This window comes from Cheilinus undulatus, linkage group 5 (genome assembly GCF_018320785.1).
Source record: "Cheilinus undulatus linkage group 5, ASM1832078v1, whole genome shotgun sequence".
NCBI lineage: Eukaryota > Metazoa > Chordata > Actinopteri > Labriformes > Labridae > Cheilinus > Cheilinus undulatus.
Genome location: NC_054869.1, coordinates 1,324,058 through 1,350,288, shown reverse-complemented (window position 1 = coordinate 1,350,288; position 26,231 = coordinate 1,324,058). Strand labels below are relative to the sequence as shown.

Below are 26,231 nucleotides of genomic sequence, written 5' to 3'. Positions count from 1 at the left end.
CATTTTTTTCTTTTAGATTTCCATTTTAAAAAATTCACATTCTTTAAAATTGTCAAATTTGAAATGTAGATTTTCATTTCTCAAAATAAATATCTAGACTTAATTTTTTTACATCCAGATTTTTTTGTTTCTAGATTTTAATTTAACTAAATGTACATGTTAATTTTTAAAAATCTGGATTTTCCACAAGTATGGCTAAGTGATAAACTGATTTATCCTGCAAGTCTAGCAAAGTACCTGGTTTGGTTTGGTTCACAGGTGGCAAACTCAAGGCCCGGGGGCCAAATCCGGCCCGTGGAATGATTATATCCGGCCTGCGAGATCAGATCATGTCTTTATTCTACCTGGCCCACCAGTCTGAGGTCTGCAGATTTACTCCAGTATAAAATGTAAACTTTAACTTGATTATTTAAAATCTCCTTGTTAAGCCATAAAAATCTGAAAAAGTAAAGAGAAAGATTTCATAAAAAGTCAAGAATGTGGGGGAAACATTAATTTGTGTTTTATTTCATATTTTCATTTTGTATCTCAAGATTATGACTAAAACTTGTGATTTTGACTTTTCATTTTATACTTTGACCTTTTCAGCTCACAATTTGGACTTTATATGTCACATTTTTATCTTTTAAATCCCCAATTTTAAACTTTAAGTCACATGACTGTTTTTTGACTGTTTCAACTCCTTACTTTGGCTTTTTAATCCCATATTGTGACTATCAAACACATGATTTCATTTTTTTTCCTATGTTAACATTTTAAATTCATAATTTTTACTTTTTATACCATATTTTGACCTTTTACGCTCCCAATTTTGAATTTAAGTCATAGTTTTAAACTTTTGAAGTCAGCATTTTGAATTCTAGCTCATATTTTAATATTTTCAACTCCTAATTTTGGCTTTTTAATCCAATATTTTGAACTACCAGACCCACAATTTAAAATTTTAAGTCATATTTTGACTTTTAAACTCATGATTCACAATTGATCTCATTTTAACCTTTCAAATGTATAATGTCAACTTCTTCCTCGTATATTTGCTCTTTAAAAACATTCTTTTTTCTGTTTTTAATATCGTGTTCTGATCTTTTGAACTAAAAAGTTGAAATTTTTATCTCAGATTTGAGCCTTTAAACTTAGTTTTTACTTTTTGAATTTCCAAATGATTTATCATCAGTGTTGTTTTTTCATATTTTATTACTTGTGAAAATGAGGCTGACAGTTCTGGTTAAATGTTGACCCTGTTAGGCCCTAAGGTTAGAACTAAATCCAGAATCCGGCCCCTCCTGTGATGAAGTTTGACACTCCTGTGCTAGAATAAATCCATTATCTCGGTGTGTTATTCCAGTTTGGATTAATTCAACCAACAAACCAGAAACCGCCTGAACTGGTGGAAAAACTGCAGTAAAAACACGTCCTAAACTTTGGGTACAGCTAGCTTTTATTCACGTCTCTGCTCATCGTCATGGTTACAAATTAATCATGCCCAACAGAACTTCAACTAGGAGAGATGGAACGGCAGGCGGGGCGGGGCTTCTGCTGTCAGCGCCGTCTCCTTAGAGCGAGAAGTCCACATCCAGAAGGGAGCGTCTGCCTGCGACGGTCCAAACCCTCTCCTGGCGAGGTGGACTCACACCGCCCTGTGTCGGCCTTGTTTTACAGGCGTCATGTCCGGGTGAGCCCGTCTGCCGCCGCCGTGTCTCTGCTGTATAATCGATGATGTGTTTAAAGAGGCAACAGCTGAGTAAATATTAGCTCACACTCTGTGTTAGGGAGCGAACTTTAAAAGTCAAGTGATTCTTCAGTCATTTCAATCAAATTTGGCAGAAATAAATCCATTAACGATCCCGCCTACTTCCTTCCCACAAGCGCTCTGGAACAAACGGACGTCAGAGAAACAAAGATAAAGCGACAGAAAAGAAAAGAAGATATGAATGGACCTGATGATTTCAGTCGAACTCCAACCATCACCGTCCGCTGAGAGCGCTTATTTTTAGCAAAGTGACCACAGACATGGCACAACGGGGCGACACGAAGAGAATGAGCAATCAGGAAGGAAAGAAAAAGAGAAAGACGGAGGACAGCTCGTTTGAAAAGTCCAAACATGGCGTTAAGTCCAGCCACCATGTCTGTCCGAGTCCCTCCGCAGCGTTCAATGCCACTGTAAAGTCAAACCGCCATCTTCATCGCAGGCGCCGGCCTCATTTGGTGAAGGCGGCCACCACGGCCCACAGCAGCTCGTTGGCGTTGGCCTTCATGCTCTCGCCCTCGGGCTCCAGCTCCAGCAGCAGTCTCACTCTCTTCATGGCGAGGTCGTACTGGTCGTCCAGCAGCGGGGCGAAGGCGTTCTCCAGCACGTCGGAGGAATGGGCTAAGAAGATGAGCGCCAGCAGACGCTTGTCTATCCGGTGGGGGTCGTTCACCCACTTGTCCAGCACGGCCTCCTGGACCTTCTTGATGAGCCGCTGCTTGATGTTGTTGTTGGTCAGAGGATGCGTGGTCATGTCGAAGAGCAGGAAGTTCTGCTTCTCGGTGGTGAGGACGCCCTTTTCCACCAGGTTCTTCGCCAGACGCTCACGCACGTTCCTCAGCTGGTAGTGAAGCTTCAGAGGGTTCCACGTCTCTCCTGAAAACAAAACGACACAAGAGATGGTTAACGGCGCCGCTCAGAGGACACAGCAATCGCTATAGGTTGTTTACAGTCATGTGATCAGATGAAGCTGAAGGTCAGACTGAGGCAGAATGTGAAGAACAGCGGCTGAGTGCAGTACAGGTGATCTGTTAAAGCTCTGGGTCAGTGTGGCTCAACCAAAGAGCCAAATTATTAAGAAACACCTCTGAGAGAGCCAGGATCTAACCGGTGAAAAGTGGCGAAAACAGGTGAAAGGGGTAGGAAAAATAAGTTAAAGGTGGCATAGAAATGGTCCAAAAGTGGCAAAAACATGGCAAAAAAGTAACAATAGTCACTAAAATGGGCAAAAAGAAGTCAAGAGTGGCAAAACTGGGCAAAAAAGAAGAAACAAGTGGTATCTAATGGCAAAGACAGCTAAAATGGATGAAAACAGGGAAGGGAAAAGGGTAAACATGGGATAAAAGTTGCAAAAAAAAGTTGCAAAAATGGGCATAAAAAGAGGGATAAAGTGCTATTTATTGGTAAAAGGTAGCTTAAATGGGCAAAAAGCTGAAAAAAGAAATGGTGAAAAAGGGCAAAAAAGGGACAAAAGTGTCAAAAATTGTAAACAAGTGGCAAAAAGAAGTGGCTAAAATGGCCAAAAAAAAACAGGAGAAAGTGGTGTTTAATGGCAAAGTTAGCTTAAATGGGGGAAAAGTGGCAAAAAAAAGGTGAAAAAGGCAAAAAAGTTTCCCTTTTTAAGGTTTTCTGGGAGAATAATATTTAAATTTAGACATAAAGAGCCTTGATGAGCGTGACTGCTCTAGGTTAACGTAAAGTTAACGTACTCAGGGTGTGAATCTCTCCTTAAGATGATTCGACTCAAACCTCGATTCCCAGACTACAATTTGATTCACTGACGAGTCACTAAAATACAGAACGACTGGTTCAAATCAATCCGGTACAAACTGATTTTGGAAACAAGATAACATTTTGCTCTATAAAAAAGGAGGAAACAAGATCATTTCATAATAATCTAAACTTAACGTTAAGATCGGTTCACTGATCCATATGGGATTATCTTTACACCACTAAAACGTACCGCCCTCATTAAACACTGTGGAATTATTTAATATGGAAATTTATATCATGTGTAAATATTTAATAACATTCAAAACAAAATTACACTGATTTTGCAGTAACGGTCAGTTACTTAGAAGATCAGCAGACGGGACAGATGATCCTCCATCTCCTTTTTTCCTTCCTGTTTCTTTGAACAGAAAAGCCCCTATGACCCCCAACCCCTCCGTTTAGAGGAAATATGAGAAATAATAATCCACAACTTTTATTAGACAGGATCTCAGAATGTGAAGCAACGTTCTGTGTGTTTTTATACACATTAAGATCAGCCTTAGACTTTCACATTGACAGTTCCCCTGACATGAAGCTTGGAAAAAGTTAGATCCTAAAATAACCTACGAGCAGCGATTGACCCCCGTTAAATTCATCTAGATTTAACAAAGAACATTTTAAAAACTGTTCCTGATCTACCCACAGAAAGAAGAATAAAACCAGTGATAGTCAATGTGTGGCTCTTTTATGTCTTTATTTTAAATATTATTCCCCCAGAAAACCTTAAAAAGGGAAACTTTTTTTGCCCTTTTCCACCCATTGAAGCTACTCTTTGCCATTAAATACCCCTCGTTTCCTGTTATTTTTGCCACTCCTGACTGCTTTTTGCCCATTCAATTCACTTTTCACTCATTTTTTGCCACCTGTAACTCAATTTTTTTGTCACTTCTCACCCATTTTTGCTACTTTCTGACCCCTTTTCCACATTTTCTCCCCTTTTTCACCTCTTTTGACCCATTTTTTGCTGCTTTTTGACCATTTTTGCCACCTTTAACATATTTTTATTGCTACTTCAAGCTGTTTTAGATTGTGGCTCTTGCAAAGGTATTTTTCAACAATTTGTCTCTTTGGTTGAGTGACACTGAATTAAAGCATTCTTAAACTCCTGTGGATCTCATTACAATCTGCAGTGCACATTTAAAGGGATACTTCAACATTTTGGCAAATTCGCCCATTGCCATAATTCCTATAGTCTTAGTAATAGGTTCGTTACCTTCAGTTGTCGGTGCAAGCTATTTTTAGATCGGCGCTGCCGAGTTCGGACCTGCTGTGCCAAACCAATGTAAGCAGACGGTATTCCGGCTTTCCCTCATCAAACTCATCAAATACAAGATCCAACAACTCCAAAACGCTCTCGTGGACAAGTAACCTGCACATTCACCACCTTGGTCTTTCTTAGAGCCACACTGTTGAAAAATACCTCTGCTAGCAGCATCCAGGAGTGGGGGTACAAGTTTAAAATTCATTTCTATGTTTAAGATGTATTGTGAATGTAAATAAGCTTCCAAGGGTGAATGAACAGCATCAATAGAATCTTTATTAACCCTGAAGAGGACCATCAGCCCTTACAGCACTATCCACATCCCTGAAAACCCCAGAACTTCATCATACCAAGCTAAGGATAGAGAGGAGGATCTACAGATAAATTATAACCATGAACTGGTGGATTAATATGGTATTAAAAATTTCTGATTTATGGCTGAAGTTTCATAAACTAGCTAAACAACAGCTCCTTTTGAAGCTCTACTAATCTAATCTGTAGATTCAGTGGAAATGCTAAACTGGAGAGAGAGCCCTGCAGGTTTTTATTTCCCACTAAAGGCTCTCTGATGTTAAATTCACTCAGAAACAAACAGCCTCATTGTTGTCAGTGAACGTGCCGACACTGACACAGATTCCTGATGTAAAGCCAGCCTCATTAACGCTCAGATTCTACAGAAGCTGCTGAATGCTGGAGGGATGGTGGATCAGGGGTGTTCTTTAAATCTGACTTTAGTCAAAAAGGACGAGGACATTTGAGCCTGTGAGGGTGGTTAGAGCTCACCTTAATATCCATTCAGAGAGTTCAGATACCAAGCTGAATCACTAAATATATATGAATGAGTCCATTCTCATGCATTAATCATCAGAGCTGTCCTGGTCCTGAACTCTGTCCCTCCTCTGATTCCAACAGCCCAGCCCTACTGTGCCCTGGTACCCCCACATGCTGACCAGAATGAATGGACCAATCAGAAATGAGCAGCTGCAACGGTTTGACATTGGTGTCAGCCCATACTGGCCTCTTAGACCAGTGGTTCTCAACCTTGGGGTCAGGACCCCCATGGGGGTCTGAGACACAGAGGGGGTCTCCAGTTGCCCTTAAAAAAACTAAGAATATATTTTTTTAATGACACTTTTGCCACTTTACACAAACTTTGTCCAAAGTTTAACCCCTTTTCATCATTTTCCCCACCAATTTTAACACATATTTTTGTCAGTTTTAAACTCCTTCCACCACTTTTTTTCTGTTTTTGACACTTCTAAGCCAAATCTTGCCACTGTAGCTTAATGTTGCCTCTGTTGACCCATTAATGCTACTATTAACCCCTTTAAACCACTTTTTACACCCATTTTAAACCCATTTGACCATTGGATATGCACATTTTTGCTGGTATAATCAATTTCTGCCAATATCTGCCTATTTTTTCATTCTCAGTTAACCCTTTTTTGCCAATTCATATGAATTTTTCATACCATTTCACCAAATTTCCATCCATTTTTGCAAATTTAGAGCAATCCCATCTACATTTTAACTCATTTTTACCACTATTTCTGCCCATTTTTACAATGTTAACCCATTTTTACCTTTCTTGCCATTTTAATCTAATTTTTTGCCACTACTAACCCATATCTGCTACTTTAAAATCCAATTTCACCACCTTTTCCACCTTTTTTCTATTATTAACCCCTTTTAAGTCATTTTTAAACCATTTTAATCCTTTTTTTAACAAAAGGGATTCACATTTTTAAGAGGGCTTTTTACTACACAAATGATTTAAAAAGAGATTTGTTTCTTTGAGAAGAGTGGTTATTTTTCAGGTCAAATATAAATTGTGGTTATCACAGCTTAACTTTACAACGGACCATGGATTTGCTGACCTCCATGGGCCCCCAGTTTGGCTGGGCGCCAGAAACCCCTCCCATTTATCCCCCGTATAGATGGCCTTGTCTCCACATGACTATTCTTAATTGTGCTCGGCTGTTTAACCACCTTCAGGTCCAGTGGGGTCCTCGGTCTCTGGAACCTTTATGCTGGGGGTCGTGGGCTTGGTTGAGAACCACTCTCTTAAAAAAACATCAGCATCTGTCAATGAATGCAACAGTGTTGTAAGCAGATGTTCTTCAGTGTGTTGTATTGGTTACAGTCATGGACAAAAGTATTGGCACCCCTGGAATTTTTCCAGAAAATACACCATTTCTCCCAAAAATTGTTACAGATGTTTTTGGTATACATGTGTTTATTTCCTTTATTTGCATTGGAACAACACAAAAAATTAGAAGAAAAAACAGGAGAAAAAAGCCAAAACTGACATAGTTTTACACAAAACTCAAGGAATGGACTGGATAAGAAGGTTGTCCCCCTTTTAAAACTGTGGATAAATCATTTTATTTCCAGCATGTGATGCTCATTTAAACTTACCTGTGGCAGTAACAGGTGCTGTAATCTCGAAATCACACCTGAAGCCAGTTAGAATGTCTAAAAGTTGACTCAACCTTTCTGTTGTGTGTCTGTGTGTGACACACCAAGCATGGAGGAGAGAAAGAAGAGCCCAGAACTGTCTGAGGACTTAAGAAGCAAAACTGTGGAAAAATATGAACAATCTCAAGGTTAGAGACCATCTCCAGAGATCCTGAAATTCCTTTGTCCACTGTGTGTAATATAATCAAGAAGTTTATAACCATGGAGCTGTGGCTAATCTCCCTGGACGTGGACAGAAAAGAAAAACAGACAAAAGAATGCAACGCAGGATAGTTGGAATGGTGGATAAACATCCTCAGTCAACTTCCACACAGATTCAGGCTGTCCTGCAGACTCAGGGTGCAAAAGTGTCAGCTGGGACCATACGTGGTCATCTGAATGAGATGAAGCGCTATGGCAGGAGACCCAGGAGAACCCCACTGCTGACAAAGAGACAGAAAAAAGCCAGACTGGAGTTTGCAAAAATGTACCTGAGTAAGCCTCAATCCTTCTGGGAGAACATTTAGTGGACAGATGAGACTAAGGTAGAGCTTTTTGGAAAAGCACGTCATTCTACTGTTTACAGAAAACAGAATGAGGCCTACAAAGAAAAGAACACAGTACCTACAGTCAAACATGGAGGAGCTTCAAGGATGTTTGGGGTTGTTTTGCTGCCTCTGGCACTGGGTGCCTTGACTGTCTGCAAGGAATCATGAAATCATGAAAAATGTAGGGCCTAGTGTCAGAAAGCTGGGTCTGGGTCAGAGGTCATGGGTGTTCCAGCAGGACAATGACCCCAAACATACCTCAGAAAGCACCAAGAAATGGTTGGAGACAAAGCTGGAGAGTTCTGAAGTGGCCAGCAATGAGTCCAGATCTAAATCCCATTGAACACCTATGGAGAGATCTCAGAACTGCTGTTGAAGAAGCACCCTTCAAATCTGAGAGACCTGGAGCAGTTTGCAAAAGAAGAGTGGTCCAAAATTCCAGCTGAGAGGTGTAAGAAGCTTGTTGATGGTTATAGGAAGTGATTGGTTTCAGTTATTTTTTCCCAAGGGTGTGCAACCAAACATTAAGTTGAGGGTGCCAACAATTTTGTCTGGCCCATTTTGGGGGTTTTGTGTAAAATTATGTCAAGGTTGGCTTTTTTCTTCAGATTTTTTTGTGTTGTTCCAATGCAGATAAATGAAATAAACATGTGTATACCAAAAACATTTCTAACTGCAACAATTTCTGGGAGAAATGTGACCAAAGCTGGTAAAAACTCCTGCAAGTCGTCCAAGGTCATTTTTGAGTTTTTTACACATCATGAAAGTGTAGATTCCAAGCTTTCAAATGGTGTATCACACACCTTAATCTGAGGATATTTCACAAAGATATGCTCATTTGAATGTTAACTTCTAGTTCCTGTTTGTTCTGAGAAAACCATGCTCAAAGTTTCAGGACTTCTCCTTCCTTCAGGCAGTCCGGGTGATGGGCATGAACAATAGAGCCACAATTACATAAAGTCCACCCAAACCAAGCTTCTGAATCGGACTGGTGACGCTCATCAAAATATTCCCGTAGGAAATCCACCTTCATCAAACTTTCACTGTCGAGTGATCCTGAAGTTTTCCCAAGTCTGTTGATAATTCTTGCTGCTTCTTCATCGTCTCTTCTACTTTTCTTGGCTGCAGGGTGCATCTTGAGGCTTGCTGATAAAGGTGATAACTAGAAACAGCTGTAGTTACATGCCGACGGGGGTTGGAGTTTGAGACATGCGGTGTTTGTTATTGTCGATCTCAATGGACGAAAATGGGAACAATGGCAGACTGAGTGGCCAATTATCACCCAGCAGTTTGCTGCCTTACCCAGCAGTTGAAAAGAGGGCATTTTTAAACATAAAATTAACGCTTTTAAATATCACATTTGCGTTACTTAACCAGCAGAACACAGCAGATCATGTCGGCTGACAGGGCGGTCTTTAACGTGTGCCACAACCAATCCAGTCCAGGTGAAGACATCCCAGACCATCTGAGAATGCAGTCTGAGCCGCAAGTTATCAGCCCGTTTTAAGACCACCCTGAGGGGGGGTGCGCGATAAGACCATCTCAGATCGTGAAGAAATAGAATGCATTTGTGATCTGCTAATGCTGTTTTATCGTGGAATCGGCTCTGTTTCTTCTTTTCGCTTTTTGCTCCCTCTCCCCCTCCCCTTCTGCCTCCCAATGCAGTGGAGACTAAGCCAAACTTATCATATCAACTTATATCATGTATTTCTTCAGCCTACATTTATATATGCTGCAGCACCTAATCTTGCCTTTCCTCCTCCTGTCTCCTTCATTGTGAGCAGCAGGCAGGTACGTGTGACACGTTTAGGTCACCGCTCATCACACCCTAATTCACCACTGTGAATTAATGTATGCGCGTGCATTTTTCCTTTTTTTTTTTTTTTTTAGATTTATTTTTGGGCATTTTTGTGCCTTTATTAGATAGAGGAGGACAGTGGATAGAGTCAGAAACAGGGTCAAGAGTGGGGGAGAGACATGTGGTAAAGCGCCTCAGGCTAGATTCAAACCCGGGCCGCCTGTGTACATGGGGAGCGCCTTTAACCACTAGGCCACCTGCTCCCCGCGCGTGCATTTTTCAAATAAAAATCAAGATTTCGTTAAAGAAAGCATACAGTCACTACTCTACAGCATAACCAAACCACGTGCCTCAAATATTGATCAAATACTTTGTCATATTTGTATTTTCTTTCTTTGGCAGTCTGAAAACAAGGCTGAAGTAAATATGATATTAAATTGCATGTGAACACTCTGCTTGTTTAAAGCTTCAGCTGTAGAGATTCTATTTAAAGTCCACATGCTTTAAAATGAAAATCAAAGTGTTAAAACCTTAAAGCCTGTTGTAGCATATTTGATGCATACTTGTATGATACCTCTATCTAATCAATATGATCATAAATTACTAAAAAAAACTTCTGAATACAATCTGATAAATGATAAAAATGCCCTCAGGTGGATTATCAGTTACCAAAAACACCTAAAGTATCAAATGAGATACAAAAAACATATATGTTACATTTTATGGAAATCAGGATTTTTTTGGATTTCAGTTCCAAGAAATGAGAATTTTCTGGCTATAATTTGTGTATTCAGGCTTTAAGGGTTAAAATGTTCCCAATAAACACTAAAGTAGATTTAAAAACACAGCAGAGGACACATAATAATTCTAAAGTGGTGCAGAAATGCAGAAATTGGTTCCAAAAAATAGATCAGAAAGCAGGAAAATAAATGTTTGGAACTTAAATATATTGTGGGATAAGACCTCCATATTCAGGGGGTATATTTCAATTTTATATGAATGTATTTAGATTTAATGCATTGGCCAATAGGTTTTTGCAGAAGAAAAAGAGAAAAACCTGACTTGTTGACACAGTATTTGAAAAACAAATATCCAGAGAAAAAGGTTGTTTTTTTGTCAATAACTTACAGATTTGTCTTAAAATTTAATGAAAAGGTCATGATAAAATCAAGATCGTGATCTGGCCATAAAGAAATCGTGATATGACTTCTTGTCCATATCGCCCACCCCTACCCTGAGGTGTGTCCTCACGAAGCTTTGAGGATTACCACTTGGTATCTGAATGACCAAAGCAGACGTTAATGGGAGGGTACAGACGGGTCTGGCTCCCTCCTGTGAGTCAGCAGGACGATGAAGACGATGAACTCACCGCTGAGCAGTTCGATCCAGCTCTGCACCGTCTCTGGAGGCTGCGTGTCTTTGATATGTTTCAGAGCTTCATCCAGGAGAACGTCACCTGTCGGAGCATCCGACTTACAGATCACCTAGAGGAAATCCACAACAAATACTCGGGGTTACATGAGGAAGATTCATCCGGCACATCGCTCTCTGACATCAACGCCACAAACAACCGACAGCTGGTTGGGACTCCTCAGCTCACTTTCATTGCATTGCTTTATTGCAGGCTGATTTTTCAAACCTGGAGTAATAACCTCCCAAAGCTGATGGACTGTCCAGATTTCATGTCAGTGGTCAGGAGGATCCATCTGCCAAAGCCTCTAGAGCAGTGATTCTCTATGTGGGGCTGTTCTGTGATGGTTTTTGACTCTTTTATGTCTAAATTTGAAACATCATTCCTGCAGAAAACCTTAAAAAAGGGAAACTTTGGGGAACCCTGACCCTAACCTCAGAAATGATTCACTGCATGTCACATTAATCAGTTTGTTTCCCACGCTTACACAGTAGGCTCTGACTGTCACCCTTATTTTTTGTTAGTATATTTCAATTGCCCTTATTGCAATGTTTTGCCCTTTTTTCCATTTTGGCCACTTTAATCAATTTTTACTGCTTTAGGCCACTTTTGCCACTTTTTTTTGCAACTTTTATCCCATTTTTGCCATTTTCACCAGGTTTTACCACTTTTATCCTGCTTATTGCTATTTTCCCCCCTTTCTTGCCATTTTTGCCCGTTTGAGATGCCTTTTACCATTAGATGCCACCGTTTCCCCTTTTTTGCCACCCTTTGCTGCTTTTTGCCAACTGATTCCATCTTTTTACTGCTTTAGCACGTTTTACTCATTTTTGACCACGTTGTTGCCCCTTTTTGGCCAATTTTATCACCCTTTACTCAATTTTTGTCACTTCTCATCAATTTTTCACACTTTTCTCTCAGTTTTTTTCATTTCATGTTTACATTTTACCCATTTTCGCCACTTCTCTCCCAGTTTTTGACCATTTTTGCCACCTGTAACAAATTCTTAGTGTCATTTTCACCCATTTTTGCCTCTTTTCCCCTCTTAGATTGTGGCTCCTGCTAAGGTACTTTTCAGTACCAGTCTGGCTTTTTGGCCGAGCAGGGTTGAGGATCACTGGTCTAGCTGGTACACTTGTTCCTGGTCAGAGAATAACCGGACCAATCAGCATCAGATAAGAAGAAAAAGGCAGTAGTGACAAAGGCTAAGCAATTCATTGAGATTAAGATTCAACTGCAATATTTCCTACTGCAACTTTCAAATCACAGACATGCAATTTTTCTAAATCAGTGTCTCATTTTTCAGTTAATATTTGATTGATAATTGAATAACAGATAAATGAAAAATGGCTCGTTTCTCATTTATCTGTTTTAAAACCAACTTAAATAATGAAAACGGCTCATTTTATCATTCTGAAACCAAATCATAAATATCATTTTTGATATTTATTTTGAATGGAACATGAAAATACATCACAGGCAGTCCAGTTGATTTCATTATTTCATTTGCATAACCTCCGTGCAGGTGTTGTGCTCAGAAAAGCACCCTGGGAATCACGTGCCCATCACTACGGAGATCACACTTCCTGTAATGATTTATGGAGCACAAACGCCGGCGCCGTCATCATCCTGATCTGATCCCTGCTGCTGTTTCTACCAGATGTGGGTCAAAGATTGTGTGCTTTTATACATTTTTTTAAACTAGATATTTACAGCTACATTAAAACTTTTCCCTACATTTGACTGTGTTAGGCTAAGTGCAGCACAATTAGAACCAACGACAATAACTAGAATAAACCGAGTAACTGGACACAGCAGTAATCAGATCAGGATGATGATGCAAACATACAACTGTCAACTTGTTTTCTAGAATAGTTAAAAAAAAATCCTACCTGCCCTATTCAATGTTTTTTAATCAAAATAAAGATGGAATAAAAATGGTGATTCCTTTTAATAAAACAATGTGAATACTGAATTTGCAATCTGAGTCTGAATAATCACAAAAAGAGTTCTTAATTTAACCGTTCAGCCCTAATATCACCATGTGGGATTTAGTTGAAGTGACTTCAAGCCTGAGACGCAGAGGTTCCGACCTTTTATTTTTCTGGAGGCCCCTGTAGCCGTATTTAAGAGTGCTTTCACATTAGGCCCGATTGATTTAAACCGCTCCGTGGTGCAGGACCCCCACCCCCTGCTTTCACACTGGCAGCATTGGTCCATGCCTGGGCCCACCTGTGTATGTACTCAGCCTGATACAGCAGGTGGCGCTATGCACGTGGCTCATTTCTAAACCAATCAGTTTTGGTTCATTTTCAAAACTTGAGAGCAGACGGAGACCTTGTCTGAGACTAACTATAAAAACTTAATCTGTCACAAAATCAGTAAAAATCCTCCAGTGTGCCACTGTTAGGTCTTAAAGCAGTGTTACTCCACCCTGCTCAACCAAAGAGACAAATGGTTGGAAAATACCTTTGAGACAGCCACAATCTGAGCGGTAAAAAGTGGCAAAAACAGCTCTAAGTAACAATAAAAATAAGTTAATGGTGGCAAAAATGGTCAAAAAGCAGCAAAAATGGGTAAAAAAAGGTGAAAATGGGGAGGAAAAAAATGAATAAAGGGTCAGAAAGAAGCAAAATGGGTGAGGAGTGACAAAACAATAAGTTACAGGTGGCAAAAATGGTCCAAAAGGGGAAAAACATGGCAAAAAAAATGGGCAAATATAGGAAACAAGTGATATTTGATGGCAAAGAGTAGCCTAAATGGGCAAAAGAGGCCAAAAAATTATGAAAAATTGCAAAAATGGGATAAAAATGGCAAAAAAAGTGGCAAAAATGGGCAAAAAATGGGGAACAAGTGGTATTCAATGGCAAAAGGTAGCTCAAATGAGCAAAACATTGTGAAAAAGGGCAAACATTTTCCCTTTTTTAAGGTTATCTGGGTGAATTAAATTTAAAATGAAGACATAAAAGAGCCAGATGTTGAGTATGACTGTAAGTCTGAAACATGTTAGCTTTTTAAATGGTTCTGCAATAGCTAATTAATCACTCGTTCTGTGTACAGACTGTTTTCCCAGAGCAGCCAGCATGTTTTGACTTTTTTTCTATCTATTTTGATTAAAACCAGCCCTCTCCCGGTCTCTACATTCAAATCAGAGATGTGTATCCCACCTTTCTGGCCAGCAGACCTTTCCTCCTCATGCCACAGGCCTCCAGCTGCAGACGTCCTCTCAGAGCGAGCTCAATCAGCATGCAGCCGCGCAGACCCGAGGAAATGCAGTCGTTCCAGAAGGAGGTGTAACCCTACAGCATGGAAGCACACACCACAGCCCTGGTTCATTAAAAACAGTCTGCATGAAAGTTCAGGATTTTATGACCACTGCGCTAACTGGACTAGGACTGAACAAAGGACAAGCAGAGACTGGTACAGCATAGTCCCCTGCTGCCGGATTGACAAGTTCTCAAAGTCAGGTGTGAGAACAGTACACACTATCATGGCTTCATTCATGATTTGGATTATTTAGATTGACACTGAGATGTCATGAGGAACAATCTGAAGCTACAGAACACGGTCCACGCTCTGAGAGGAACACAGTTAAAACCAGTATGTGCTGAAGCAGATTCACCTTCTGCATCCTTTCTGCCAAAACGTCACTGGTAAGAATGTAAGCTAAAATACACTTCCTGGGGGCTTTTCAGAGTAAAGGCATGATCAGTTCTTTCTATGATATGCTTTCAAACAATGCTTTTAGTCTGAAGGTGTTTCTAGGGCCGATGTTTCATTATTGAAGTCACTTTTCAAAGATGTCTGGCCTTTCTCCAGGTCTCTGTCAAATTTTCTTGATTCATAAATCACAAAGTCCATTCAGACACGCTGTTTAAATGATTTAAATGATCAGGTTCTTTTAAAGCCTCACTCTCTACGTCCCTCTCTGACTCTTGGAGTGCATGCAGTATTTGTTCCTTTATCTCCACAGCAACCTAACCCCTGGTAAGTGGAAGAAAATAGACGTTGGATGGATGGTTGGATGCTCCTTTATCCCAAGGGGTGTAACGACGAATTCGTCCTCTCTGAACAATTATAAAAGAAAAAATCAACCATTGTGACCTGCCGGTCTTTGTGGCAGTGATGCTGCTACGTGTTTGCTAACAGCAAACAGTAGTCGGCCTATCAGAAAACACTTCCATTTAACAGGCAAATCCTCAGACACAGGTTGTTTCTTTTCTCTTGTTAGAAAGTGGACATGAGCATTATTTAAACAAATGAAGACTTTTATTTAGGAAGTTTTTATCTGTTTTACAGTGGCTGTGTTCCTGCTCACCAGTGACTGGAAAGAAATGATTTTATCCGTATCAGAGAGATCTACAAAGCATTTCACCATGAAGTTCAGCTGGATTAAATGGATGATAAATAGTGCTACAGTCTGTTTTCATCACTTCATTTTAAAGGATTACTATTACCACAGTTATCATGATTATCCCTCCTGACTAGGGCTGGGCAAGTAATCGAAAGTTAGATAAAAATCACAATATTGCCTGCTGCAATTTTCAAATCGCAAAAGGTGCAATATTTCTTTGACCTAAAATTTGTGTTAAAATTGTGTTTTAAACTTATTTTTGCTGCAGAGATGTTATGCATGACATATGCAATCATTCAAGTGCCATTTTTTAGAATAGTCAACAAAAAATCCTGCCTTCCTAATTTTTGGTATTTTTTCTTATAATATCTAATCTATCCAATATGAGAATGACAAAACCCCTAAATGCAACAATTCATATCCATTTGGACATACGATTCAAAATCATCAGAAGGCAATATTTTTAAAGAATTGTTTTGCCCTAGTTTAGGATAAAAAGAAAGTTAAGGAATCATCGCGTATCAAATCGCAATATTGGGGAAAAAATCTGCAATTAGATTATTTTCCAAAATCGTCCAGCCCTACTCCTAACATCTGAGAACCTGCAAATCCAGGGACACAAGTTTTTGGACAATCTACGTGACTTTTAAATAACACATTTCAATAACATTTGCTCATTTCAAAGATTTAAACCATAAAATCATACAGTATTCTAATTTAAATCAGTCACAATGAAATGACATGTGAACAGGGTCAATGATCTGTTCATTTACTCAGATGGTCCCATCACCTAACATTTTAGAGAGACGCCAAAATATGAAATTAATACTCTTATTCAACTATGCTGAAATGCATTCAAACAAAGCAGGTTATGTAGAACGGCTTGTTTTAAGTCATGAAGGGATTATTTATTTTCAAAAGGAAATAACACATGGACCAACACGTGGCTCTTTTCTGATGATTTGTGGCTCTTTTATGTCTAAATCTAAAATATTACTCCCCCAGAAAGTCTAAAAAAGGGAAACTTTGACTTCAGAAATTAAAGCACTTATTGTCAAACTTGATTGTCAACATGTATTTTCTCTGTATATTTCCATTGCCCTTATTTGCAATTTTTGCCCCTTTTTCCCTTTTGTTTTTACGAGTTTTACTCATTTACAGCTTTTAGCCCATTTCCACCTCCTCTTTTAGTCACTTTTCACCAATTTTTGCCACTTTTACCCTTTTTTTAACCTGCTTTTGCAATGTTTTGCGTCTTTATTGAATTTTTTCACTCATTTTAAGCTGCCTTGTTCCATTAAATGCCACTTTTGTTTTTAGGCTTGCAACGATCTGATCGGCTATATCGGATCGATCAATATTTTACATTTTAAGCAATTTGTGTGATCGGCTGTAACGTTTTAATTTGCTGATCCGATCAATCATGTCATTGTCGTGTTGAAACTTTTTGCAGATGCTCCCGTTGCATTGTTTTATCCGTCTCATTTACTCTGAAGAAGTTCCATACACCCACATGTTTGTTTGAATCCGACAGCTAGTTTTATTTTTGAGCCCTGTCACTATGTGACGTGGCGAACAATAAAGTTTTTTCAATCTTGAATCACTGGCTGTCGGATTCAAACAAACATGTCGGTGTGTGGGACTTCCTCAAAGTGTCTGAGACACATAAAACTAAAGCTATGTGCAAACTGTGCAACACTACAGTACCTCGGGGGGAGCATCTGCAGAATGTTACAACTAGGGCTGTCAATAGATTAAAAATTTTAATCGCGATTAATCTCACAAATTCCATAGTTAACTTACGATTAATCGCAAATTAATCACACTTTTTTGTCTGTTCTAAATGTACCTTACAGTACTATTTCTCACGAGTTAAATACCCTTTTCAACATGAGTGGACAAAACGGTTTTGTTTATGCAAATGTTTGTTCAACAAACCAAAACAACAACAGATAAAGTCCAGAACATTCTCTAGTCTGAGCTCAAAGATACTGAACGCTGCAAAAATCTGCTGAGAGCATAACATGGTAAACTCAAGACCAACAGATGGAGATACTGACCTTAATGTAACATTACTGAATAATACCACAATGTAGAGTCAAACTTTAGACTTCTAGAAGTTACCTCCTCTGTTCTCAGCAGCTGAACACAGAACAACAGATCTCATCATCACACATGGACATAAAGAAGTCAAGTCTCTGCTGAGAGCTCAGCAGTAAGGCACAGACACATCTAATGGCGTTTCACTGTTCTGATGTGAGTAAGGTGGACACATCTGCCCTGCTCAAGACAAAAAGCAAGTCATTACTTAAAAATGTCTGCTATTATTTATCAGATTTTTACTTTCAAACTAAAAAATGTAGTCCAAATGTAAAATAAATGCTGACAGTCAGAAATGACTGTCATCAGTCCAGTAGATTTACTGGAATGATGTCAATAAACACACACGTGAAGCTGCTTTTCAAAACTCATGAACACACAAAGTCAAAGAAGTCTGAGTGAGAACTTTGAAGGTGTAGTAAGAGGACTGAACCATCTCTTCATTCTTCAGATCATAGAAGAGCTACAGATTTAATCTAAAACCATGTTTTCTTCCTAAATAAAGGAGAGCCACAGTCTAATAATGCTTTCAGCTTCTATTCTGATACTCTACAGAGCTCATTCACTAACCTCTGCTCTCCTGTCACACACCAGCCTCTGCTGCTCTGTCTCCTCCTCCTCATGATGCAGCTGTACATTCACCAGCATCAGACAATCTCCTACAGGGACTGCAGAGGCTTTGACACTTTTGCAGCATCTTGATTGACTGTTATTTAAATTTGGCGTTTATTTACAGTTCCAGTTGATCGTTTTAGTAAGTTTTGTTTTTTTCTGAATACTTTCACTTTCAAGCAGGAGCTGCGTGGGGATGAGAGCGGTGGGTAAACGGACCTTTAGGAGACGTGATCGGACCAATCAACAGTCAATAGCGCAGCTGTGGTGCCGGTTCATGGCAGATATAACAGCCTAAATAAATGAATAAATCATACTGGCCTAAAAGAGCGTCAGCACACCGGGAAATGCCCGGTATGCAGGATAGCGAGTCCATCCCTGCAGAGTTGTCTGAGTGTCTCCACTGTAAACAAATCCAGCATGGCGAGGGGGGCGGTGTGCATGGCTAGCGAGTGGTGCGAACTATATAAGACTCTACGAACTTCCTGTAACTCTGTTCATGTCCACAGTAGGAGAAAATAACTTCAGTCTCATCTGACATGATCTGAAAGCTGAACCTGTCATTCAAAAGTCTCTGTCCTTTATCCATTTCTGCTCGCTTGTACTGCATCACGATGGCACCGCTTCCTGGTCTGGCAAACTACGGGATGGGTCGAGGGTCATACAGAACGTGCATGCGTTAATCGTGCGACAAACAAATTAGCGCCGCTAAAAGTAATTTGAGTTAACGTGATATTAACATGTTAACTTTGACAGCCCTAGTTACAACACAACTTATTTAATCAGGCGCCTGGATAAGGAACACAAGGAGGAGCATGCCGAGTTCAAGAAACGGCGCGTGGAAAAAGAAAAACAGATACTGAAACAGATGCTAAAGCAGACTACTTTAGACAGTAAGGACATTACTGCCCTTTAATTGCAGGTGTATGACTGTTAACTTCATGGAGTAGTGTATGAATGTTCTGAGGCAGCATTACTAATACTACCCTTCATTTGCACTGGTGTGGCTTTTAATGTCATGGAGTTATTTTTACCTCTGCCAAGGAGGTCGTGTGATCGGCAGGGTTAGTTAGTTAGGTTGTTAGCAACATAACTCAAAAAGTTATGGATGGATTTTGATGAAATTTTCAGGAAATGTCAGAAATAGCATAAGGAAGAACTGATTAGATTTTGGGAGTGATCCGGATCTCCGTCTGGATCCAGGATTGTTTCTTAAGGATTCTGTACTATTGGGAGATAGGGCTAATGGCAGAGGTCTGCGCTCTCCGGGTGCTTTTCTAATATATATATGAATGTTTTGAGGGGCAACATTACTGCCTTTTATTTGCACTGGTGTGACTGTTAATTTCATGGAGTTAAAAAAAAAAAAAAAAAAAAAAAATATAAATATATATATATATATATATATATATATATATATACATATATATATATATATATATATATAAAAAACCCAACTTTATATGAATGTTTGAGGCAACATACCATACCCTTGCATCTCTGCCAGTTTGGGACATGGCAAAGATTGCTAAACATTGGCTAAAAATGCTTGAGAATACTTTTGTTGATACTCAGTAAACAGTACCTAAGTATATACAGTCAAAAAACAAGTTATTAAAATAGACATATTGCTCCCTCATGTGATCAGATCAGTGATCGGTTTATTTAAACTCACTAGTTGGTGATTGGTTTATCTAAACTCACTAATCATTGACCGGTTTATTTAAACGCACTAATCAGTGATCGGTTTATTTAAACTCACTAGTTGGTGATTGGTTTATCTAAACTCACTAATCATTGACCGGTTTATTTAAACGCACTAATCAGTGATTGGTTTATTTAAACGCACTAATCAGTGATTGGTTTATTTAAATGCACTAATCGGTGATCGGTTTATTTAAACGCACTAATCATTGACCGGTTTATTTAAACTCACTAATCGGTGATCGGTTTATTTAAACGCACTAATCAGTGATCGGTTTATTTAAACGCACTAATCGGTGATCGGTTTATTTAAACTCACTAATCGTTGACCAGTTTATTTAAACGCACTAATCAGTGATTGGTTTATTTAAACGCACTAATCGGTGACCGGTTTATTTAAACGCACTAATCGGTGATCGGTTTATTTAAACGCACTAATCGGTGATTGGTTTATTTAAACGCACTAATCGGTGATTGGCCCAAAAAATCCTGATTGTGTAAAGCCTACTTTTTTTTTTTTTTTTTTACATTTAATGACTGTTAACAGTTTTTTCCTGGCATTTGTGATGACTTTTGCCCATTCCAGTCACTTTTCACTATTTGCCACTTTTTTGTTGCTTTTTGACCATTTTGCCACCTGTAACTCATTTTAAATAACTTTCTCCTCATTTTTGCTACTTTCTGCAACTTCCTTTTTACCTTTTTCTCCCCATCTTTGCCACTTTTTACCCCGTTAGTGAAACTTCATGCCTATTTTGCCCCTTTTCACCTGTTCTTGCTACTTTCTGACCATTTTTGCCACCTTTAACCACTCAAACTGTGGCTCTTGCAAATGTATTTTTTCAACAATTTGGCTGTGTGAGGAGGGCTGGGTATGACTGGATTAGACACAAAATGCTGGGACTTCAGTCCTCCAGCTCTGCTTACAAGCTCGTAATAAGCTCCTGGATGGTTTTAGTTATTTTAGTATTAATGGTAATTTACGTGTTTATTCCGGTCTCTAAATCATTAAAATGGCCCTTCTAGCATAGCATACAACAAGTAAGAAAAACCTAACGGATTAGGCCTTTATGAATATCTCCTGACTTTAAGAGCAGGTTGAAGAACAGGATTCCTGTAAGCCTGTGTTATAGCTCCAGTTAGCTACAGATCATTAACCCATCCTGATTATTTTACGAGTTTTCTGAGTCCTGTCAGCTGAAATTCTCCTGTAATGATTAACGTAGGAAACACTCAGTGTCACAAGACGGAACATAAGATAAGTCCCTGACATTAACTGCCGATTAGATGCTAAAAATCTATGTATTTACTGGAGATAAAGGCCCTTTATTGTTGTTAGCCTGCTAGCCGTAAAGCTAACAGAGATGCTGTGTTTATAAAGCAAACAGAGCTAGCTAACGTTAGCTCAGGCTAGTCCAATGTTTATCTTTATTTACAGTTCTTCTTCGGGGGTTTTCTGATGTTACCTCTCGGTCCTTCAGTCCTAACAACAGCACTTCTTCCATCAGAGTCAGACGGGTTTCTTTGGAGTCTCCGCTGTCGTCGTCGTCCTGGTCCTCCCCCCGCCGGCTCTCGCTCTCCTCCTGGCCGCTCGGACGGTCCTTATCCGCGGCGAGGCGCGAGGCTTCAGTCCGCCGCTGCACCAGGCCCGAGGTCCGCTGGCTGAGGGAAGTCATGTCTGCCGGCGAGTCAGCTCAACAACGACCGAAACAACCCGCCTCAGACCGAACTGCCGGGGATGTGTTACCGTGATAGTGTTCGGAAACCATACAGCATTAACCGGAAGTGTTTATCCAGGTCAGCACGGAGGTGTGAGCGCACTGTCAGTCGAGTAAATGCCCTCTTTCCTCCGCTCTGTCCTCGGCATGTACCGCTGGATGAATCCGTCTAATATGGCGCCGTGTGGAGACTGTCATACCAAAGTTATCCAGCAGGTAGGAGCCGAGATAACCTGAGACGGATCTGAGGAACTGGGAGCCGGAGAGATGCCACATCAGCACATTTCATCAGCAGAGACGGCACAGAGGCATGAAGGGGCTCTCTGAGAGCTTTAATGAGGAACTTTAATGAGGACCAGAACCAGACTAAAGGTAAACCTGGACCAGAACCGCACTAAAGATGAACCTGGACCAGAACCACACTGAAGATGAACCTGGACCAGAACCAGACTAAAGGTAAACCTGGACCAGAACCAGTCTAAAGATAAACCTGGACCAGAACCACACTGAAGGTAAACCTGGACCAGAACCACACTGAAGATGAACCTGGACCAGAACCAGACTAAAGGTAAACCTGGACCAGAACCACACTAAAGATAAACCTGGACCAGAACCACACTGAAGATGAACCTGGACCAGAACCAGACTAAAGGTAAACCTGGACCAGAACCAGACTAAAGATAAACCTGGACCAGAGCCACACTGAAGGTAAACCTGGACCAGAACCACACTAAAGATAAACCTGGACCAGAACCACACTAAAGATAAACCTGGACCAGAACCAGACTAAAGATAAACCTGGACCAGAGCCACACTGAAGGTAAACCTGGACCAGAACCACACTAAAGATAAACCTGGACCAGAACCACACTAAAGATAAACCTGCACAAGAACCAGACTAAAGGTAAACCTGGACCAGAACCAGACTAAAGATGAACCTGGACCAGAGCCACACTGAAGGTAAACCTGGACCAGAACCACACTAAAGATAAACCTGGACCAGAACCACACTAAAGATGAACCTGGACCAGAACCACACTAAAGATGAACCTGGACCAGAACCACACTAAAGATAAACCTGGACCAGAACCACACTAAAGGTAAACCTGGACCAGAACCACACTAAAAATAAACCTGGACCAGAACCACACTAAAGATGAACCTGGACCAGAACCACACTAAAGATAAACCTGGACCAGAACCACACTAAAGATGAACCTGGACCAGAGCCACACTGAAGGTAAACCTGGACAAGAACCGCACTAAAGATAAACCTGGACCAGAACCACACCTAAGACAAACCTGGACCAGAACCACACTTAAAATAAACCTGGAACAGAACCACACTAAAGATGAACCTGGACCAGAACCACACTAAAGATAAACCTGGACCAGAACCACTCTAAAGGTAAACCTGGACCAGAACCACACTAAAGATAAACCTGGACCAGAACCACACTAAAGATAAACCTGGACCAGAACCAGTCTAAAGATAAACCTGGACCAGAACCACACTGAAGGTAAACCTGGACCAGAACCAGACTAAAGGAAAACCTGGACCAGAACCGCACTGAAGGAAAACCTGGACCAGAACCACACTAAAGATAAACCTGGACCAGAACCACACTAAAGATAAACCTGGACCAGAACCACACTGAAGGAAAACCTGGACCAGAACCACACTAAAGGTAAACCTGGACCAGAACCAGACTGATGTCAGTACTGTGATCCAGACTAAAGATAAACCTGGACCAGAACCACACTAAAGATGAACCTGGACCAGAACCACACTAAAGATAAATCTGGACCAGAACCACACTAAAGATGAACCTGGACCAGAACCACACTAAAGGTAAACCTGGACCAGAACCACACTAAAGGTAAACCTGGACCAGAACCACACCTAAAGGAAAATCTTGACCAGAAAAAGACTGATGTCAGTGTTCTGTTCCAGTCTATAGATAAACCTGGACCAGAACCACACTTAAAATAAACCTGGAACAGAACCACACTAACGGAAAACCTGGACCAGAGCCACACTTAAGGTAAACCTGGACCAGGACCACACTAAAAATAAACCTGGACCAGAACCAGACTAAAGGTAAACCTGGACCAGAACCACACTAAAGATAAACCTGGACCAGAACCAGACTAAAGATAAACCTGGACCAGAACCACACCTAAGACAAACCTGGACCAGAACCAGACTAAAGATAAACCTGGACCAGAACCACACTAAAGGAAAACCTGGACCACAACCAGACTAAAGATAAACCTGGACCAGAACCGCACTAAAGACAAACCTGGACCAGAACCAGACTAAAGATAAACCTGGACCAGAACCACACTAAAGGAAAACCTGGACCACAACCAGACTAAAGATAAACCTGGACCAGAACCACACTTAAAATAAACCTGGACCAGAGCCACACTAAAGGTAATCCTGGACCAGAGCCACACTAAAAATAAACCTGGACCAGAACCACACTAAAGGTAAACCTGGACCAGAACCACACTAAAGGTAAACCTGGACCAGAACCACACTAGAAGAAAACCTGGACCAGAACCAGACTAAAGGTAAACCTGGACCAGAACCACACTAAAGGAAAACCTGGACCAGAACCAGACTAAAGGTAAACCTGGACCAGAACCACACTAAAGGAAAACCTGGACCAGAACCAGACTTAAAATAAACCTGGACCAGAACCACACTAAAGGTAAACCTGGACCAGAACCACACTAAAGGACCAGAACCATACTAAAGATAAAGCTGGACCAGAACCACACCAAAGATAAACCTGGACCAGAACCACACTAAAGGTGAACCTAGACCAGAACCACACTAAAGATAAACCTGGACCAGAACCACACTTAAAATGAACCTGGACCAGAACAAGACTAAAGGTAAACCTGGACCAGAACCGCACTAAAGGTAAACCGGGACCAGAACAAGACTGATGTCAGTGTTCTGATCCAGTCTAAAGATAAACCTGGACCAGAACCACACTAAAAATAAACCTGGACCAGAACCACATTAAAGGTAAACCTGGACCAGAACCACACTAAAGGAAAACCTGGACCAGAACCACACTAAAGGTAAACCTGGACCACAACCACACTAAAGGTAAACCTGGACCAGAACCAGACTAAAGATAAACCTGGACCAGAACGAGACTGATGTCAGTGTTCTGATCCAGTCAAAAGATAAACCTGGACCAGAACCACACTAAAGGAAAACCTGGACCAGAACCACACTAAAGGTAAACCTGGACCAGAGCCACACTAAAAATAAACCTGGACCAGAACCACACTAAAGGTAAACCTGGACCAGAACCACACTAAAGGAAAACCTGGACCAGAACCAGACTAAAGGTAAACCTGGACCAGAACCAGACTAAAGATGAACCTGGACCAGAACCACACTAAAGGTAAACCTGGACCAGAACCACACTAAAGATAAACCTGGACCAGAACCAGACTAAAGGAAAACCTGGACCAGAACCACACTAAAGGTAAACCTGGACCAGAGCCACACTAAAGATAAACCTGGACCAGAACCATACTAAAGATGAACCTGGACCAGAACCACACTAAAGGAAAACCTGGACCAGAACAAGACTGATCTCAGTGTTCTGATCCAGTCTAAAGTTAAACCTGGACCAGAACCACACTTAAAATAAACCTGGACCAGAACCACACTAAAGGTAAACCTGGACCAGAACCACACTAAAGATAAACCTGGACCAGAACCACACTAAAGATAAACCTGGACCAGCACCACACTAAAGATGAACCTGGACCAGAACCAGACTGATGTCAGTACTGTGATCCAGACTAAAGATAAACCTGGACCAGAACCAGACCAAAGATAAACCTGGACCAGAACCACACTAAAGATAAACCTGGACCAGAACCGCACTTAAAATAAACCTGGACCAGAACCACACTAAAGAGAAACCTGGACCAGAACCACACTAAAGATAAACCTGGACCAGAACAAGACTGATGTCAGTGTTCTGATCCAGTCAAAAGATAAACCTGGACCAGAACCACATCAAAAATAAACCTGGACCACAACCACACTAGAGGAAAACCTGGACCAAAACCAGACTAAAGGTAAACCTTGACCAGAGCCACACTAAAGGAAAACCTGGACCAGAACCAGACTAAAGATAAACCTGGACCAGAACCACACCAAAGGAAAACCTGGACCAGAACCAGACTAAAGGTAAACCTGGACCAGAGCCACACTAAAGGTAAACCTGGACCAGAACAAGACTGATGTCAGTGTTCTGATCCAGTCTAAAGTTAAACCTGGACCAGAACCACACTTAAAATAAACCTGGACCAGAACCACACTTAAGGTAAACCTGGACCAGAACCACACTAAAGATAAACCTGGACCAGAACCACACTAAAGATAAACCTTGACCAGAACCACACTTAAGAAATACCTGGACCAGCACCACACTAAAGATGAACCTGGACCAGAACCAGACCGATGTTAGTACTGTGATCCAGACTAAAGATAAACCTGGACCAGAACCAGACCAAAGATAAACCTGGACCAGAACCACACTAAAGATAAACCTGGACCAGAACCACACTTAAAATAAACCTGGACCAGAACCACACTAAAGAGAAACCTGGACCAGAACTAGACTGATGTCAGTGTTCTGATCCAGTCAAAAGATAAACCTGGACCAGAACCACACTAAAGGTAAACCTGGACCACAACCACACTAAAG

At 40.6% G+C, this 26,231-nt stretch overlaps 1 protein-coding gene across 1 annotated transcript; it reads right to left on the bottom strand.

Moving 5' to 3' along the window:
- Positions 1-1,420: 1,420 nt before the first annotated feature.
- golph3a (golgi phosphoprotein 3a) lies at positions 1,421-21,686 on the bottom strand. Its single transcript, XM_041788531.1, has 4 exons — positions 21,232-21,686; positions 14,163-14,294; positions 10,954-11,068; positions 1,421-2,623 (listed from the first exon to the last, which is right to left on the bottom strand). Exons 1-4 carry the CDS (start codon positions 21,439-21,441, stop codon positions 2,199-2,201), a joined length of 882 nt encoding a protein of 293 aa, XP_041644465.1. The 5' UTR covers positions 21,442-21,686; the 3' UTR covers positions 1,421-2,198.
- Between the last annotated feature and the right edge of the window lie 4,545 nt (positions 21,687-26,231).